Raw genomic sequence first — 19,127 nt, forward strand, 5'->3', positions numbered from 1 at the left:
GTGACTTTACTGAACAGTAATCTGTTCTGGTTCCCAGTTTTCTATATTCCATTAACTCCAGACTTCTTAGAACTTGCTCTTCACTTTTCTACTTTCTTTAATTAGCTGGGCTTTAGGTTTCTGGCATCTGTTTTCTTAACGGTTACTCCTGGTATGGCTTTTCTTTCAGCGAGGCTGAGAGAGATGGTCCCTCTTTAGCCTTCTAAGGCCAACTGCTTCTAGCGGAGCTGTGAGAGCTATCTTCTCTCTTACTATCTTCAATTGCAATCAAATTAACTAAACTAAAACTTAAAAGCTTCTCTACGAGGCACCGGATGCTAAGCAACCGCTGGTTTATTTACTCTTCATGCCCTCTCTAAGCACAAAGGAATCACAGTTGTAATTGAAACCAACCGCTCACACAAATATCTTTGTGCAGCATAAATCTAACTATAGGTTTTACCCTGCCAGGCATGGAAACATTAAATTAAACCCACTTAAAACTATACCTTATTTTTAATGTTTACCAATACAAATCTAAATCCCTCAAAACTGCTTTTATTTTTTTAACATCATGATATTCAATAAGATTTGGTATGGATGGTAAAGTGCCATTAATTCACACCTAAGGCTGGATTCTCCGCCGACGGGATTCTCCGTTTTGCCAGCAGCCCGGGGATTCCCGACAGCATGGGGCTGCCCCACAATGGGAAACCCCTTTGACCGGCCGTCGTAACGGAGAATCCGCCAGCGTGGTGAACCTGAAATTTGGCGCGGCGGGGCGGACAATCCAGCCCCTAATGTTTCCGATGCAGGCAGCATGCAAATTTCATGCTATCAATTCATTTTAAATGGTTGTAGCATGCAACCAGCTAAAGTATGCTATCGAGTGGCTGCATACTTCAGCAGGAGTTGAAAATAGAGAAACTTGCATGAGTTCAAACCAGCCTGCACTAAAGGGCAGCCGGCATATTTTAAAGGGAAGGTGTAATTTGCCTGGAACAGGCACTGGATGTAATTGTGAATTTGAGTTTGATCTGGAAAAGACACAAGGCATAATATAGCAGACAAAAGGCTATAAGAGTCTCCAAAACTGGACTAGAATGCGTGATGCAGTAGACTGCACAAGAATCAGGACAAATCCAATCCAGCCAACTACTGCTCCATCTCAAATCATTAGGAAAGTAATGGATGGTGTTGACGACAGTAGTATGCAGCGGCACTTACCTGGCCATGAATGTTCAATTTGGGTTCCATGGGGACCACTGGACTCTAGACCTCATTATAGGCTTGGTGCAAACATAGATAGAAGAGCTGAATTCCAAAGGGACAAGCGACAATCCTTGACATCAAGGCAGCATTTGACTGAGTATGGCATCAATGAGCCAAACAAATTTGAAGTCAATGGGAGTCAGAGGAAAGCTCTTCAGTGGTTAGTGCCATAACTCGCACAGAGGAAGATGGTTGTGTAAGGCCAATCATCACAGCCGCAGGATATCTCTGCAAGAGTTCCTGAGTCTAGAATCCCGCTCAAAATGACCGAACTGCACGTACCTAAGTAGGTTTTAAAACTACCGAGGCAAGTTTACCTGGTATCTACCGGCCTCCTGGGATCTACCGCCACCTCCCACCCCTTAGGCCTTAACCAGGCGCCATTCAGAACTGTCCACACAAATGTGGGCCAGGCATAAGGGCACCCAGTGAGTCTTCGAGGCCATCAGAGGCCTTTGGGTGGCCAGAGATATGCAAGGGTGGCACTGCTAAGGGTCAGGGCCTGTGAGTGGCCATGCCCATGAAAGGAGGGTGGGGGATATTAAGAGTTGGGGGGGGGGGGGTGCAGGCAAGTAAGTGCAACCTCTTGGAGGTTGGAGCGTGACGGGTGGGGGTCCTTGGAGGGGGGGGGGGGAGAACCTGTAAGGGGGCAAGGGGGCCTGAAGAGGTGGGGTCCCCAGGGATCCCATTGTAGGGAGCCCTCACTTGAGGGGGCATATGGTGTAATGCCCATGGGTGTGGGAGACCCACAAGTTCACTTAGAGATCAGGCACCGTTTCAAAATGGCGGCCCAATCTCTGAATTCAGCTCCTCGGTAATGAAAAGTATGTGTGGGCTAAACCAGTGAGAAACTCCCCAGGGCCCCAAAAAATGACTAAGTGCCCTTAGTTAGCAGTGGAGAACTCATCGGCAGAGCCGGCGGGAAACTTCCAGCAAAACCCGCCACAAATAACATTTAGAAACCTTTCCGCTAAATCGCATCCTAAACCATAATCATTTTGCACTCCCTTTTTCCAGCAGTTTTTCGTGCTTGAAAGTTTCCTACTTTAATTAATTTTACTCCGAGTCAGTCAACTAAAAAAGTATTACAGGAAGTATTAGTTAAATGCAAGACTTTTCTGTGTGTAAAAAACATTTAGGCTGCTGTGGGATTATATTTCTCATTTCAAGTAGTTTTCTCGATAGCTTCTAAGTCAACAGGAAATGAAGTCCACACATTCAATCTTCACATTTTCAAAGTAGCTGTTTAATTAAGCTTTTCATTTGTTTGTTTCAAGCTAGGATTTGTTCATTTAAACTGTTAGAAAGGGAAATCAAGTTGCATTTATGGCGGTGTTTATCTTTTCATGTTTGGCAAAACTCACTGAATTTAAAAAAAACCTGTTAAATCACAAGCTGAAGTGCAAGCTTTCTATTGTCACAGAATGAAATATGTAAATATTTTGTCACTTTATTTCCATGGAGGGTTGCTGATTTCTTAATTTTAAGTTTTGCTCCTTCCTTCTGGACACCAAAATGCTGTTTGATCTTCTATTGCCGCTTTGGTCTCATTCCTTCTACTTGAGTTGATTGCTGCTAAGTAGCGGTGATACAGTTCTTTAAGCAAGTGTTCAGAGTACATTTCAATCTTGATATCTGCAGTTACATAAGTCGACTCCTAATCAATTACATCAGGTCATGTGCTGTGTCCTACTAAGAGTGCTCTAAAGGGCACAGAGCAGTAGGATTGCCAACTTTCGGCAAGTCCAAAGCCAAATGAGGACGACAACATAAGGATAGCTCAGTGGCTCTGATTCATGTTTTTTTTTGCTGATGATGAAAATCATTGACAACTTTAAAACACCTTCATATCTTAAAATACAGAAATGAATAGGTAAGAAGAGATTTTAAGTTATCATCTCTTCTTTAGATTTTTAGCGAGCAGTTTTAATTGTGGAACAGGTGGATTGCTGATTTTACACCCTGCTCAATGGGGACAATATTAACTTCTCCCTCCAATCAGGAAACTGCCTGGCGGCTAATGTTGGTTTTATACTTTGCCAAATTTTACTCTCCATTGAAATTAACAAGTAATATTACCTTGTCTGTAAAATCAGGGTTCCACCTGATCTAGTGGGTTTCCCACCTGACGAATTAGGTACCTAATGGTACCTTGGTGCCTAGTTGGCATACTGACATTTCTAGAAAGCTTATTTCAAAACCAGGCAGGTGACAAAGGCAGTGAGGCAGTGCTTTGTAAAACAGGTATTATTTCAAATAGTCACTTTTTTTTGCAAAAAAATATATTTATAACTGTTTTGTTCAGTGTACTTTCCCTATCCGTGTAAATGTATTTTTCTTAAGCTCTGTATTAATTCTTGTCTCTCTCAGAGTTACGAGGCTTAACATGTTAACAGAGCAGCCTGAAAATCTCCTGCATTCTGGGATGTCGCCAAATGTCCAACTCTATCAAAGATCACTGACACTCAGAGATTCTCCCTTTAATAGGTACACAGTAAGAATCTGGAGTTAATTCAGGTGATATTCCTGCATCATTGCATTCATATTTGAAAAATATATGATTTTTTTCCTCATCACAATTTTAATAAAATACAATTCGAGTTTCCATGTGGCTTTATGTATTTGGAATATTACGATGCTTTACTCTCAATGCCACTGCTTGCTTTGCACCTAGGTAGTGAAATGCAATGACTTCAGTACACTCAATGAATTGCTCCTTTTAACATGACAATTTGCTCAGCTCACTAATATAAAAATTGGTAAGTTTAGTCAATGAGACAAAAAAGTGCCCGTGGGCATATTTGTTCTCGGCCTGTATGGAGCAATTCCAAATTGGGCACGTGTAAAACATGATATGGGTACAAACGAAAGAGATAGGTGGTTCATTTTCTATATGGTGTACCAACAAAAGTAAATGTTTGGAAGCAAATGCTCAAATCAAGTGAGAACTCTAATACACCTAATTTCCACCCCACCATTCAATTTATTTCTACTGTTTTGTTCCTTGGCAGAACTTGGGCAACAATTGCAGTGAGTTTTACTGTAAAATCACATCAAGAGGAGGGACAATCAGTTTTGATTAAATATTTGTCTGCCTTTCTTATTCAGATACATTTTCTGTTTTTATTTCAGATTTCTAGGATACCAATACCATGTTTTACATGTGGGGTGTTTGTGGGGGGGGGGGGGGGGTCTTCAACATCATTCCCCAAAATGTAAAAACAGCACAGCATTTACAGTTGTATAAACTGGAACATTCATGTTGGCACATTATACAGGGTAAAATCTTTATAAAAACAAAATTAACTCAGTGCTCAGAAACAAGGCATAACAAAAGTGCACAATTATAATATTTATATATATATATATATATAAAAAAAATTAAAAAGCCATGTTTAAGGCTTTAATTGGCTATTTCTGGAGGTCAAAAGTGGCTGAGAAGGAAGGTACACTATTAAAACACAATGCATAAGCAACAAATATTCGTAATCTTCGACCAAAAAAGGACATAACTTTTAAAACCAGTTGCTTTTCCATCAAATTGCTCTGAAATATTTACACAATGAAAGGGGCTAAAAGACAGTAAGATATTAATCATAATATTCCTGCTTCTGGCTCATGTTGTATGGTACATAACAAGAATCTATCTATTGGCAAAAAAAAACTGAGGATGGATTCCTCAAGTTACCATGACGTTACTCTGAGCACAAAATGAATGGTCTTCTGACGCCAGTTAATGCACATGCTAAAATAAGATCCTTGACTTCATCTGTAAAATAACAGCAGTCATTTCTAAAACATTCTAATTGCTACTGCTCCTCAAATACCAGTCTATCATGAATATTACAAATAGTCACAACCTTTGTCTGACAATAATACTCCCCATCAAGAATTACATTGTGGAATCCAATTAACTTTTAACAATTAGCTATTAATTTAGCCTTCTTATATGTGTAACTAAAATTTCCCCCATTATAAGGATAGAACTTGAAGACTGATAGTTTTATAGTGCATTCTAAAAATAGTTGACATTGTAGCAGTGAAGAGCAGTTTTCTGTAAACAAGAGCTGGCAGCTGATGGACTCAATCTTCAATACTTGCCACCTTTCCTAGGATTTTGCATGTCAAGCTTTGTAAAACATTAAAATCTCTGTTCCGGAGGTTGGGCATTGCTAAAAGTCTGATAATAGTTCAATCATTTTACAACATATAGCCCATAATGACCACCCACACCCATAATGTGTCAATAAACAATTGAGTATTATATTATGACACTGTTGCTTGTTTCATGTTAATTTGGTGGATTCGGCGCAAAATATTCAAGGGATCGTCTTGTCCTAAGCCAAAGGGGCAGTTGCTTCCTATTGCAAAATGTTTTTTCTTGTTAGTTGAACCATTTGATTAAATCTGGTAACTAGAAAGTGCTATGCAATTGGACTTGTAAAATATTTTGAACAGGGTAAATTGTGTCTCCCTACTTATGGACATTCATACTATTTTTCGTGGCATTGTTATTTCTGAATGCATTCTTAAATTCCACTGGAAACCTGACTTTATATCAATTGAATGGTAACAAACAGGACTCAGGACCAGTTAGCATTGGAATCCTTGTGATTTCTGGTCATAAATCAAACAGAAGGCTTACTTTTAACTCACTTCTTGGGGTGAGGTGGTTTTGACATGTTAGGCCACTTGCAGTACCAATGTGAGATAAGATATAAACAAGTGAATTTGCCAATGACAAACCTTTGAAGAAACTTTCTTTTGCAAATACAAATCTGTTCTTAAAATAGGCAACTTATTCGAGACATTTTTCAGTTGGTTATGCATAGTTATATTAATTATTGCCACATATGTGTGCATTAATTGTAAACAAGGACAAGAGTGATTATCATCTATAAAATAAGAACATTTAAGTATATGTTTAATTAATAGAAACCAAGTGAGCACAGTGTAGTTAATTCCAATAAGAATACAACACAGTTTGGCTTAATTTTAATTCTTGGATCCCTTTCTGCAAAGGCAAGTTACAGAAAAAAGGTTCCAGATTTAAAATAATAAAATTCATCTGTGGGAGTGTTGGAGAATCAGTGCAAGAAAGTGTGTTTCAGTAAACTACCATAGTTGACAGAGTTAAAAAAATACAAGCAAAACACATGATTTGATGGTAAGGAAGGAAAGTTGCAGGAGACTGGGGAACAAAGTAAATTTAGCAAAAAAAACAACTCAGCAAGTAGCTTTGCACTGTTGGGATTTAACTGGAAAAAAACATCTGAAGTTGCCTCAGTCAATTAAAAAAAAACATATTGGAAACAGTCCTTGGCATTATAAGAGTGCCGGTGGGAAGAACACTAGCACTTCTAATACAACTTCACCAGGAACTTAATGTAATGTAAAATAGTCCAAAATACAGGCTGTAACAGTTTGAACTGGCTGCAGGCATCCGAAACACCAACCATCTGCTAGCTGGTTGACATTTTAAATATCCTGTCACTGTCACAAGTCAAATCAAGAACTACCTCCTTCATAGAATTATCTCTGACAATTAAATTAAACTTGCATCTCTCTTTTATGAGTGGAAATTAATTATAAGTACAAAGTGGCATGCATTTAAACAAAATGTTCCAATATACACTAGGGACCTAATTTTCAGAGTGTGGAAGACTCCGCAGATTATCTTGAAATGGCAGGTGGGACCCTGCTGTGGAAAGCCCTCCCCCATTTCCAACAGATCCAATTTTTGCCAGTAGGGGAAAGAGGACAGGTCATGATTCATAAAGGAGGGAAGCCCAAATTCAGCAGATTGCCCTCTGAACTCAAAGCCGAACCCTCATTTTGGCTGCTTCAAGGGTCTTAACCCGCACTGTGGGAGTCACAAATTGATGGAGTAGACGTAAGTACTCTTAAATGGTGGGGGAAGGTCATGATCCGAATTGTCCTACTCTTTAAACTCTTGCAGTTTCAATAGAACTCTTTGGTAACATTTCCCCAAGGGCTAATTATAATGTCATTATGAATGTTTGGTTGAATTTCAAAAGCCCAAATCATCTCAGCAGAGTGTTCTGATTCAGTTTGTTTGACAGCTTAAAGTGCCTATTAATGGAAAAGGGATCTTTGATATTTGTTCCGTTTCTGTAAGAGATTAACCATTTAAAAGCTTTGAATGGATTTTATGAATGGTGGTCTGATGAGATGGGAAAGTGAGCTACCCACCTTGGTAGGCAAAATTCAGCCCTAGATCTCAATTGCAAGGCGATTTGAGAAAAAAATATAATGCAACCAGTGAGTCGAACAGAGGTAACTACACTGCTTGATTAAAACAGGATTTCACTTATTCTAGGAAAGATTGCAAGTATAGATTCTGGGGGAGCAACAATGTGCAAACAAGTGTACAATGCAAAGTGAAAAGCCATACACAGTGATAGTCAGCAAACACACAATAAAGCAATGCACTTTTTCATCCACTTTCATTTTGGTTCTTCCATCCCACAGTGTAATGTGTTAATTTGGCTGGGTTCAATTCCATGATTTAATGGGTACACAGCAGCTTCATTCTCAGAAATGTATCTGAATTGCTTCTTCTGACTTCCAAATAGTTTTTTGATAAGTAACATCACGGAAGGAAAACCAATGTTTCACCTCACAGTGTGTAAAGACTAATAATGTCACTGCCACACAATGCATTCCTCCGCTACTCCTACCTTCAAACAAAGCTCTCAGGTGATTCAGAGAATCTCATGTTCAGAGCGCCCAATTATATAGAGGACAATACGCCAGCAGGAGAGATTGAACTCTGCAACTGGCAGTGCCTTTGTACGTTTCCAAATTAATTTAAACAACTTATTCACTTTTAAACAGTTGTTAAAAGCCCTGCAGCCATGCTTCCACATTTCCACGTGATTGGGATAGACAAAACCCAAAACTGAAAAGCACAGGTCACAGCAAACACAAAAACAAGTGCTGAGCTCATCCAGGGCCTAGTCAGTCAGATAAATAATAAAAATATCAGCATTTCATTGTAGCTTTTTAAAAAATGACTCCTACCTAAGGGAAAACATTCTGGTAATTATAACTCACATTTTTCTCTTCGGCTGTTCATGTGCATTATTCCTTACAAAGTGTTCATTCGGATTTAGTGGTGCTTTTTGTGGTTCATTCTATCTGATGTCATTGCAGGCTGCATTTGTGTTTCAATCCACGTTTCGTTGGCTGTGCTTTAAATCTACTGCTCAATATTTTGCTACTATTGTTACGTGTCGACCTTCACTTTATTCAGCTGCATTTAACACCCAAGTGATATGCGTCCATTGTAGATCAGCGACCAGTTTACTACAGCACCTATTCCATTCTCCACTATCAAAGAAGAGCTAGCAAACAGTGAAACAAATCAAATTTATTGAAAATGATTTCAGAGATCCCAATAGAGGAAATCTGAAGGCAATTTTCTTCCAATCAACTTAGTTCTACACAAGCTAATCCTCAGTTTTATTCACCAATCACTATCATTCTCCTACAAATAAAACTCCATTATGCTTACTAATCCCACCTCCTACTTTCCATCTATTCTTAATCCCAGCCCACGAGCAATAATTCATTCTCATTCATTTGAATGTACCATTATGAAACTCTGTATTGTTGCTGCCTTTGATAATCAGCTCAAAATGCACACTTAATAACATAATCTCAAGATACAACATATCCGATTGGAAAAACTGGTAAATAAATTGTATCCAAGGAAAAAGGTGCCAAAAAGTGAGGCCATGTTTTTTTATGTGTTACTGAAAAAGGGCAGATGGTGGGGGTGGGGTGCATCTCCTGGATAAATGCCACGCACTTTCATACAAGGCAGGTGTCTCTCACTATCTCCAGGCACTGCTTCCACCCAAAAGTTCATGACAGAATAAGCTCCAATCATTTTACACTGAGTTCCTTATCCCTGCTACACTATTATAATGTCAAACATCCTTTCCATAGGAATCGGGAAGGAAAGATGGGAAAGGAGAAAAGAAAAATCACGAAATGTGCTTTGACAAATATTGTTTATTTTTGTAAATTTAGATTACCCAATTCATTTTTTCCAATTAAGGGGCAATTTAGCATGGCCAATCCACCTACCCTGCACATCTTTGGGTTGTGGGGGCGAAACCCACGCAAACACAGGGAGAATGTGCAAACTCCGCACGGACAGTGACCCAGAGCCGGGATCGAACCTGGGACCTCGGCGCTGTGAGACAGCACTGCACCACTGTGCTGCCCTGCTTTGAGAAATATATGATGTTTTCCCACTCGGTCCTCATGGGGGAGGGGCGGGGGGAAGAAACAGGGGCGAAATTCTCCCCCAACGGCGGGATGCCCGCCGACTGGCGCCAAAGCCGGCGCCAATCAGACGGGCATCGCGCCGGCAAAAAGGTGCGGAAGTCTCCGCATCTTTGGCGGCCTAGCCCCAACATTGAGGGGCTAGGCCGACGCCGGAGGGATTTCCGCCCTGCCAGCTGGCGGAAATGGCGTTTGTTGCCAGCTGGCGCGGAAATGCGGCGCATGCGCGGGAGCATCAGCGGCCGCTGTCAGTTTCCCAGCGCATGCGCGGGAGCGTCAGCGGCCGCTGTCAGTTTCCCGCGCATGCGCAGTGGGGAGAGTCTCTTCCGCCTCCACCATGGTGGAGGCCGTAGCGGAGGCGGAAGGGAAAGAGTGCCCCCACGGCACAGGCCCGCCCGCGGATCGGTGGGCCCCGATCGCGGGCCAGGCCACCGTGGGGGCACCCCCCAGGGTCAGATCGCCCCGCGCCCCCCCCCCCCAGGACCCCGGAGCCCGCCCACGCCGCCTGGTCCCGCTGGTAAATACCAGGTTTGATTTACGCCAGCGGGACAGGCAATTCCTGGGCGGGACTTCGGCCCATCCGGGCCGGAGAATCCAGCGGGGGGTCCCGCCAACCGGCGCGGCCGGATTCCTGCCCCCGCCCAATCTCCGGGAGCGGAGACTTCATGGGGGCGGGATTCACGGCGGCCAACGGCCATTCTCCGACCCGGCGGGGGGTCGGAGAATGACGCCCCAGGGATCTGTTTTATGTTGTTTGCAATAGATGGCGTTTTGCTGCATGTAGCAGCCTTCATTGAATTGGGAAAGGGCTTCTGTAACACAGTAAACAACAATTGCATTGCATTGTTCTACACTTCCCCTGCACTTCAGTACTTCACAGAAAAATGTTTTAAAAAATTCTGTATGGGTATTACATGGGAAAAAAAAGATACATACCCCATACCCTATGTTGTTCATTTAGGTTGTATGTTTGTTGAAGTCCCATTAAATAAATTATCAAGGATGTGTGATTCAACCTCAGTTTAGTTTAACTTGATGCAATAGGACTATTACCACTCTTTCTGGACCACTGAACTCAAATGCAAAATGGAGCATGTTAATCTGCAGAGGTGATTGCTAAGAAAATCTAGTGCTAATCCAGTCCTAATTCAATTTACCAAATTCTTTTTATTTGAAGGACCAGCAGAGCAAACTATAATCTTCTTAACTATAATCTTCTAAATTTGGGGTTTCAACCTTCAGTTGTGACCCCTTCAAGATGTAAATATTCTTTACCAACTAACATCTTATGCTCTGATGTACCATAGACTCCAGTTTCTCCTTAACACCCTGATACCATGGCCCCATGGTGCTGAATGTAGCTATCCATCTAAAAAAAAACAATGACATCAAACAGAAGAACTGTAATCATCACATATCCATTAAAGAAAAAATGGATCTCAGACAAGAAACAATCAATCTTGATGATTGGTAATTAGCGAGAAAAATACACATTTGGAAGGAGTAAGCCAAAAGCTTGTGCAACACAAAATGAAGCTGTACTTTTGCTGTTAAATAAATCAATGAGGTATTTGTTTTTTTTCCCGCAACTGTTGTATATATAATACTGATATAAACACAAGGTTTCAGCTGGATTTGAAAAAATACTCTCCACTGTGAAGATATACTTCAGTAATTTAAATTATTATGCTTTAGACAAACTGATTTGGAACTATAATTGAGAGCAGCTTTTTCTAGCTTAATTAGCTTTCATACCTGAATAAATAATGCAACTATTTATCAAATAATTACCTGTCCAGGAAATTCAGAACTGTCAATTTGCTTGCTAAGATCTATACCTTGAAAGTAGCTTTTTACTGTATTGTGGTCATCTTTAGTGGTGATTAGTAGCAGCAAACGGGTCAGCCTAACTGATCATTCCATGACATTTGACAATGGCCAAAAGGCCAACTGACATTGTCAGGCATTATGCTGTGTCTGACAATTTAATATCTGCCATTGGTTAATTCAATTAAATAATCTACATAATTTGAGAATTTTTTTTGAATTTGGGAATACAATATCAATCTCTAGGGAGTGCAAATAGACTGCGCCACGGGCGCACAAAGGTGCATTCACACAAACAGAGACATCTCTTCCTCTAAAGTAAGTTTCCAATCTCAGTCATTCTCAGGAAGAAACTGAATGGAGATCAAACATATCTCTACAGAGGGGAAAAAAGTATTTTTTGTTGCCTTTGGTTTTGATTGCAGAATACAACTGGCATAGGCCTGAGAGCATGCTGCCGGACCGACCTCATGTGGAATAGTACAAGGTTTAGAGTGGTAGGTCACATTCACCCACCCCACTTTACTCATGGTCTCCATCATCAGTTTGTTTTACTGCAACATCACAGAACATAGAACATACAGTGCAGAAGGAGGCCATTCGGCCCATCGGGTCTGCACCGACCCACATCAAACCCTCACTTCCACCCTATCCCCGTAACCCAATAACCCCTCCTAACCGTTTTGGACACTAAGGGCAATTTAGCATGGCCAATCCACCATGCTGGAGCTGGTATTCACTGCTGTCCCCTAACTGCAAGCTACAACGTTAAGCCATTGCTTGAAAGTGTGGCCCTTTAAAATAACATTAAATGATAATCTAGGATAGGCAGAAAAATTGTAAAGTAAAAAAAAATCCCCGCTGGAAGCCTTATTACGTTATTATAATCATTTGTTTCCCAGTATCTCTCATTACTGGCTCTATGTGCACTATGAATGTAAACCATTAGCTTTCCTGCCTTTGTATTTTTCCCTGAAGTTTCGAAGTGGAGAAAGTAGTCACAAACAGCTGAAACCGTATTAAATAGTTTAGCAGACAATGGCTTGGTGGCGGCTTTAGGGATGCAGCTCCCGTTTAGCAGAAACTCCCAACAAATATACAGGTAAACACGCAAAAAAACAAAATAAGTTTCACATGACCAGCAAATCTACACCATTTAGTCAACCAAATGAAAACAAAGGAAAATGTGCTGTTGAGTCCCAAGCAGCGACCCTCATAAGGTGGGCACAGGTAGAGCAACAGGGCGAGCATGCAGACCAGAAAAAGTAGACTGAAGTTTGATATTGGGCAGTGCTATAAACAAAATAATAATAAATGATGTGATGGTAACAGAGAAATCTACCACATATCAGATGTATGTACTACATGACCACAAATGCATTTAGCAAGGTTAATTCAGTCTAATTTCAATTTCTCATGTTTTGGCAATTGAAAACATCACTCACACCAAAATGTGCATCAACCATACCTGCAGTAGATACAAAGATGTCACATCATGATGCCGAGTTAAGTGGCTATAAGTAAATAAATATGGCTCTAACCCTCCGGCATTTTATTTGAATAATATTACTGGGCACAACGAGAGAGTGTTATATGACCTTAATAGATTTATTTTGGCTGGGGATGCATGGAGATCAAGAAGTAGAAGAAAATAAATAATTCGAACTATACAAAATTTATTTTTAAAAAACCTCAGCAAAGCTGAGCAGAATGGATGAAAAGCCACCGCACCTCTCTTAATGGTTAGTTACAGAGTGGATTGTTAGCAGCTCCCGTACACTTCACACAATTTTACCTGGTAGGAAAAAGAACTGCATATTGCATTTCCAACATATGCAAGCATAGTAACAAAAAGTGACATATGAAAATGCCACAAGGTTTCAGAAGCCACATGAGTCAGAAAATTAAAATCTTTTGAGGACTGTAGCATTCAGGGTGCACAGAAATTCTGTGTGCTGACTCCAGAATATTCCCTGACTTGCTATTGAAAGGGCTAACCAATGTAATTTTGCTTTATTTCCCCCTCTTCCTGCCCCCACCCCCAGAAGTACCTTTTAACCTGGGTCTAAGGTCAATTTTAAGGACGAGTTACCTGCGCAGTTACTGCTGTGGTCTTGGAGTACGTGTATTCTGGTAAGTGGATTTCAAAATTCAAATTTTGTTTTGTTTTGTGTATTTTAAAAATGGGAGGCAAATTCAACAGTGGCATGCATCAGAAAACTGCTTTTGTTTTGAACATGGAGAAGTAGCCAGGTTAATTAGAGCAATGGATGGCATGCCGTAAAATAAATAGCAAGCACTTGCACCTTTTGTTCATGGAATATCCCCCCCTCTTTCTTGTTTTGCTTTTGATCATTAAAAACCAAACCAGGCCAATAATCCAGCTAATCTTCCATTTTAAAAATTGTTAAGCAGAAGAACGTGTCCTTGCATACCAGCTCGCCCCGTGATTCTTGGACCAGCACACCACCTTAGGTACCTAGAATCCGGAGAGAGGTAGAAATAGCAATATGTTAGCAACATGGTGGACTAAGTTAAAAATATTCTAGAAATCTTATAGGCGATGCAACATTGAGCAAGATCTTGTAATTCTTTTTTAAAGATGTAAAAATGGTGGAACCTGGGTCCAGCTGGAAACCTCTGCCACTTTTTGCATGGTTCGCCAAGGCTTAAATAAATTTGAGGCAAAGGTCAAACACTGAATGCTGGAAATCTGAATACCCAATTTAAAATATCCTAGAAATAAACAGATCAGCCAGCAGAGAACTGAAAGAGAAGAAACGTTAACACTTGTGATTAAATAAATTTTAATTCAAACAAAGAATATCATGCAGACATTCTCAGAACAGTACCCTGAAAACGATTAGTACTTATGCTTTGTGCGATTGGCCATTTCATGGGAAATTCTAACTCCAAAAATGGACAGGCCTGAGTTTGGAATTGTGAAAAATCGGAATCTCAATCCAACCCACCCACTTCTGCTTTTAATGGACAGTAGGGCGGGGCAGAAAGCCAACCTGCTTCCGGGGTGCGGGTTGGAACTTCAAATATCATAATGAGGTTGTGTGCCTCCTATGTGTGCACCAATTTGAACTCACCACTGGATGGCTATGTTCTGGTAGTTACAAGGAGGTGAGGACTGTCAGATCCAGGAGCACCTCCTGCAACTGGACCTCCAACCCTTCTGATTGCCAAAAAAGGCATATTGATTTTGTTTGCAGAGAACAGGCTCTTGCATATGAATGTATGTCGCTTCTAGCAAGTGTAAATGAGCCACATTGCGAGTTCAACCTTAAACTGGTTGTTGGTGTAGCGTTTAGTGCACTCAGGATTGAAAGAAGTTTGGCCTCCCTTTTAACCTCACCACCCTCCTCTCCCCACCACGTCCCTTCCCTTCCCTTCTGTTGGTACAGAGGTGAGGGTATCTTGTCTCTCCAGCACAAAGTTTAATGCTTGTACCATTTGTTTTTTGTACAAATGTGTTGTGAACTGTTTTAATAATAAGAGTATCCACTCCCCTCCGCATACATTGGTACTGAGTGGAGGGTACCCTGTTTCTCCAACACAAAATTAGTGTGGGCTGCGGGGGGGAGACCCACGCAGACATGGAGGGAATGTGCAAACTCCACACGGACAGTGATCCGGGGCTGGGATCGAACCTGGGTCCTCGCCGCTGTGAGGCAGCAGTGCTAACCACTGCACCTTGCCACAGACATAAAAGAATCAAAGGTTTCGAACTAGAATTAAATTGTCCACTAGATGCATAGAAATCTGCTAAATTTGACTTGGTTGATGTGGATTCACTATAAGCCCATGGGCTGAACTTAAATATACTGTGGAAATGTTCAACAGAACAGTAGAACTGATTAAGGAGATGGTGGTTTCAAATGCAGAATGAAGACTTATCAAAATAGATATAGTCGAGGGCTCCTACCCAAAAATAATTAAACTTGTAGTCCAAAAAAAAGTTGACAGATGTATTAGTGTCCAGCGGTAGTTTGGTTTGTTCCCTTGTAAAGAACATGGAACATAGAAAAATACAGCACAGAACAGGCCCTTCGGCCCATGATGTTGTGCCGAACCTTTGTCCTAGATTAATCATAGATTATCACATGGACCTCATAACCCACTATATATGTACTGTTGGTTCTGAGGTCCAATATCACCTTCCTGGACTTTCTATTTTAACAATAAATGAACGATCTGAATAATTATATCTTCTAACAGCTGTAAACACAATCAACACTGTCACCTCAGAAAGTAAGCCTTAGTCCCAAAAAGACAAACAAGCTGACATTATTTTCTTTTTAATGAACATTAGAATGTGTTTTAAATCAGAACTGACAAGAAAAAAAAGCTATCAGCTTGAGAAGACTGCCGCTGCAAAGTATGATGCTTCCAATTTTGGACATTAAACTACAAAAACATACATGATGGAAATGATTTACAGCAATAATTCCCCCCCCCAAAAAAAAAAATCTTGGTTTTGCAATCTAAGCACAGATTTTCCTAAAATTTCTGATAATTAAAACATAAAAACATTACTTTTTCCTAAAATCAAATACCCATTATTTTTGAAAAAAATTAATTATAAATGAATAAATGTTTCTTGGCAATTACATGTTGGCAGGTTTTTTGTAAACTGTTCTCGCTAATTCTGTACAAACTATAATTTATTACCATGATTACGAACAGAATAATTTACGGTATTTTAGTGAGGACTTTTATTTTCTCTACAAATATATTCCATGAAGGAACAAACATAGGTCAGTTTCCACCCCGAATAAGCAAGCTATTTGAATATAAATGAAATTCAAATACAGTTTTGGTGGCAATGATGATGAGATGTAAGCTTGACCCACCACTCTGCTGAACTAAATCTCAGTTATGCTGCTGGGGGGAGATATCCAACAGGGACCCCTCTGAGCCTCCCAGTAGGCAAGTGGAGGACATTAATAGGTTGGTCTAATATTGAGGGAGGCTTGGTTGCAGGAGATGCAAGGTCTGGGAATAAAATAGTTCCGGGTGGGATGAAGCATTACTTTTAAGTACATGAAATCCGAAAGTCATAATACTTTCCTGATAGAAAAGGCAAAAGGGAATCTTTTGCTCACTTCTATTAAAACAATTTTTAATTTATACTACAACATGGTAAATGCAGATGATTTTCTGTGACCATTCCTTCAAAGGCTTCAGGCACTGACTTGCAATCCAAAACTTATGAATTTCAGACTTTGAAAGTAAATAACATTCCAAGCAACAAAGCAAATGTTTAAACACATTTCTCCAATCAACACAGCTGTACAAAGTAGCTGCACCATCTGACCTTTCCATTGCTTGTTATTTCAAACAAAGAATGCAGCTATTTACTCAACTAACTACCCAATTGTGGAATGAAAACTAGAAAATTCAAGTTCTGCAAACTGGGAATTTTCCCCACAAAACGTTACCCAGCACCAGGAGCAAAAGTAAGCCGTACAGCCGATTGAATCTACTCCACATTCAATAAGACCATGGCTGATCTTCTACGTCAACTCCACTTTCCTTCCTATCGTCACACCCCTTGATTATTTTGGTGTCCAATAATCTATCAATTGCCATTTCTTATATATTCAATTGCTAAGCACCAGATTCACTATATTATGTGAAGAAATCACTCTTTCAGTCTTAAGTGGTCTTTAGCCCTAGTTCTAGACTCTCCAGGAGACACAACCTCTCAGCATCTATCCTTCCAAGTCCTTTAAGAATTTAATATGTTCCAACGAGGTCACCTCTCATCCTTCTAAACTCGTGAATATAGGGTAGATTATTCTATCCAGGGTCGTTACCCCTATTTTGACCCCTGTACAGACATAACAAATACATACTTTGTTTCCTCTGATTTTTCAGGGCAGTTTTCTGATGGAGGATCCTTTCAAACTGACTCGGAGGGAGAATCTGAGGTGGGGGCAGCTTCAGTTGTATAGTTACCCAGGTATTAGACCAGGGGCGCGATTCAGTGGACTCAAGTTAAAGACTGAATGGTGCATTTAGCGGGGTGTGCCAAGGAACACCCCACTATTCAACAGCACTTTGCTGGTTTTCATGGCCTCAGGGAGTTTCTTCCTGTCAAGGCTGCACTCAGAGGCACCTCCTGCTGACGAGCTGAAGCTGAAAAGATTCCTTGCATATGAGGGCAGCAAGTTGGCGCAGTGGGTTAGCCCTGATGCCTCACGGCGCCGAGGTCCCAGGTTCGATCCCGGCTCTGGGGCACTGTCCGTGTGGAGTTTGCACATTCTCCCCGTGTTTGAGTGGGTTTTGCCCCCACAACCCAAAGATGTGCAGGCTAGGTGGATTGGCCACGCTAAATTGCCCCTTAATTGGAAAACAAAATGAATTGGGTACTCTAAATTTATTTTTAAAAAGATTCCTCGCATATCGGGGCGCCATTCTCACTGTCCCCGACCACGCAGGGGTCTCCAATTGTCTGAGACCTCCCCCCCGCCTTCAGGTACCGTTACGATTGGTCTACGTTTGGGGCGGCACGGTAGCACAGTGGTTAGCACTGTTGTTTAACAGCGCCAGAGATCTGGGCTAGATTCCCGGCTTGGAGGTAGTGTCATTGAGGAAACCACAGATTTATCCTGGCGGGGTTGGACATGACATTCATGGTCTGGGAACGGGAGGGGGGTAGAGAGATTTAGGGATTTGTTTGCAGAGGGTAGATTTGCAGGGTTGGAGGAACTGCTGGAAAAATTTCAGCTCCCAGGGTGAACTGGGTTCAGGTATTTACAGGTTAGGAACTTTGTCCGGAAGGAGCTGGCTAAGTGCCCTCAGTTACCCCTGCCTCACTGATGGACAAGGTAGTTTCTGAGGATGAGATAGGGGATGGGAAGATTTCAGATATCTATGGGCAGTTGATGGAGGGAGAGGACCTCGCTGGAGGAGACGAAGAAGAAGTGAGAGGAAGAGTCGGGTGGTGCCTTTGAAGGGGGAGGAGGGAAGTGTTGGTTGAGGCCGTACAAAGGATAAACTCTATCTCCTCGTGTGCGAGACTGAACCCGATTAAAGTGTGCACAGAGCACATATGGCCAAAACACACACAAATGTTTTTTTTCTGGAGGTGTAGGACAGATGTGAGCGGTGGTCAAGGGGGCCAGCGAACCACACCCACATAGAATCATAGAAGTTTACAGCATGGAAACAGGCCCTTCGGCCCAACCAGTCCATGCCGCCCAGTTTTTACCATTAAGCTAGTCCCAGTTGCCCGCACTTGGCCCATAAGCCTCTATACCCATCTTACCCATGTAACTATCTAAATGTTTTTTAAAATACACAATTGTACCCGCCTCTACTACTACCTCTGGCAGCCCATTCCAGACACTCACTACCCTCTGAGTGAAGAAATTGCCCCTCTGGGCCCTTCTGAATCTCTCACCTTAAACCTATGCCCTCTAGTTTTAGACTCCCCTACCTTTGGGAAAAGATGTTGACTATCTACCTTATCTATGCCCCTCATTATTTTATAGACCTCTATAAGATCACCCCTAAGCCTCCTACGCTCCAAGGAAAAAAGTCCCAGTCTATCCAGCCTCTCCTTATAACTCAAACCATCAAGTCCCGGCAACATCCTAGTAAATCTTTTCTGCACTCTTTCTAGTTTAATAATATCCTTCCTATAATAGGGTGACCAGAACTGCACACAGTATTCCAAGTGTGGCCGTACCAATGTCTTGTACAACTTCAACAAGACG

General features: G+C 41.3%; 1 protein-coding gene across 1 annotated transcript in view; it reads right to left on the reverse strand.

Moving 5' to 3' along the window:
- Positions 1-2,475: 2,475 nt before the first annotated feature.
- fnbp1b (formin binding protein 1b) overlaps positions 2,476-19,127 on the reverse strand; it is a 311,579-nt gene continuing 294,927 nt past the window's right edge. Inside the window, exon 18 of the mRNA XM_072488654.1 lies at positions 2,476-13,873. Coding sequence (XP_072344755.1) covers positions 13,866-13,873 — 8 coding nt within the window. The 3' untranslated portion in view covers positions 2,476-13,865. The remainder of the gene's footprint in view (positions 13,874-19,127) is intronic.

Source organism: Scyliorhinus torazame, chromosome 22 (genome assembly GCF_047496885.1).
Source record: "Scyliorhinus torazame isolate Kashiwa2021f chromosome 22, sScyTor2.1, whole genome shotgun sequence".
In the NCBI taxonomy this organism is placed as follows: domain Eukaryota; kingdom Metazoa; phylum Chordata; class Chondrichthyes; order Carcharhiniformes; family Scyliorhinidae; genus Scyliorhinus; species Scyliorhinus torazame.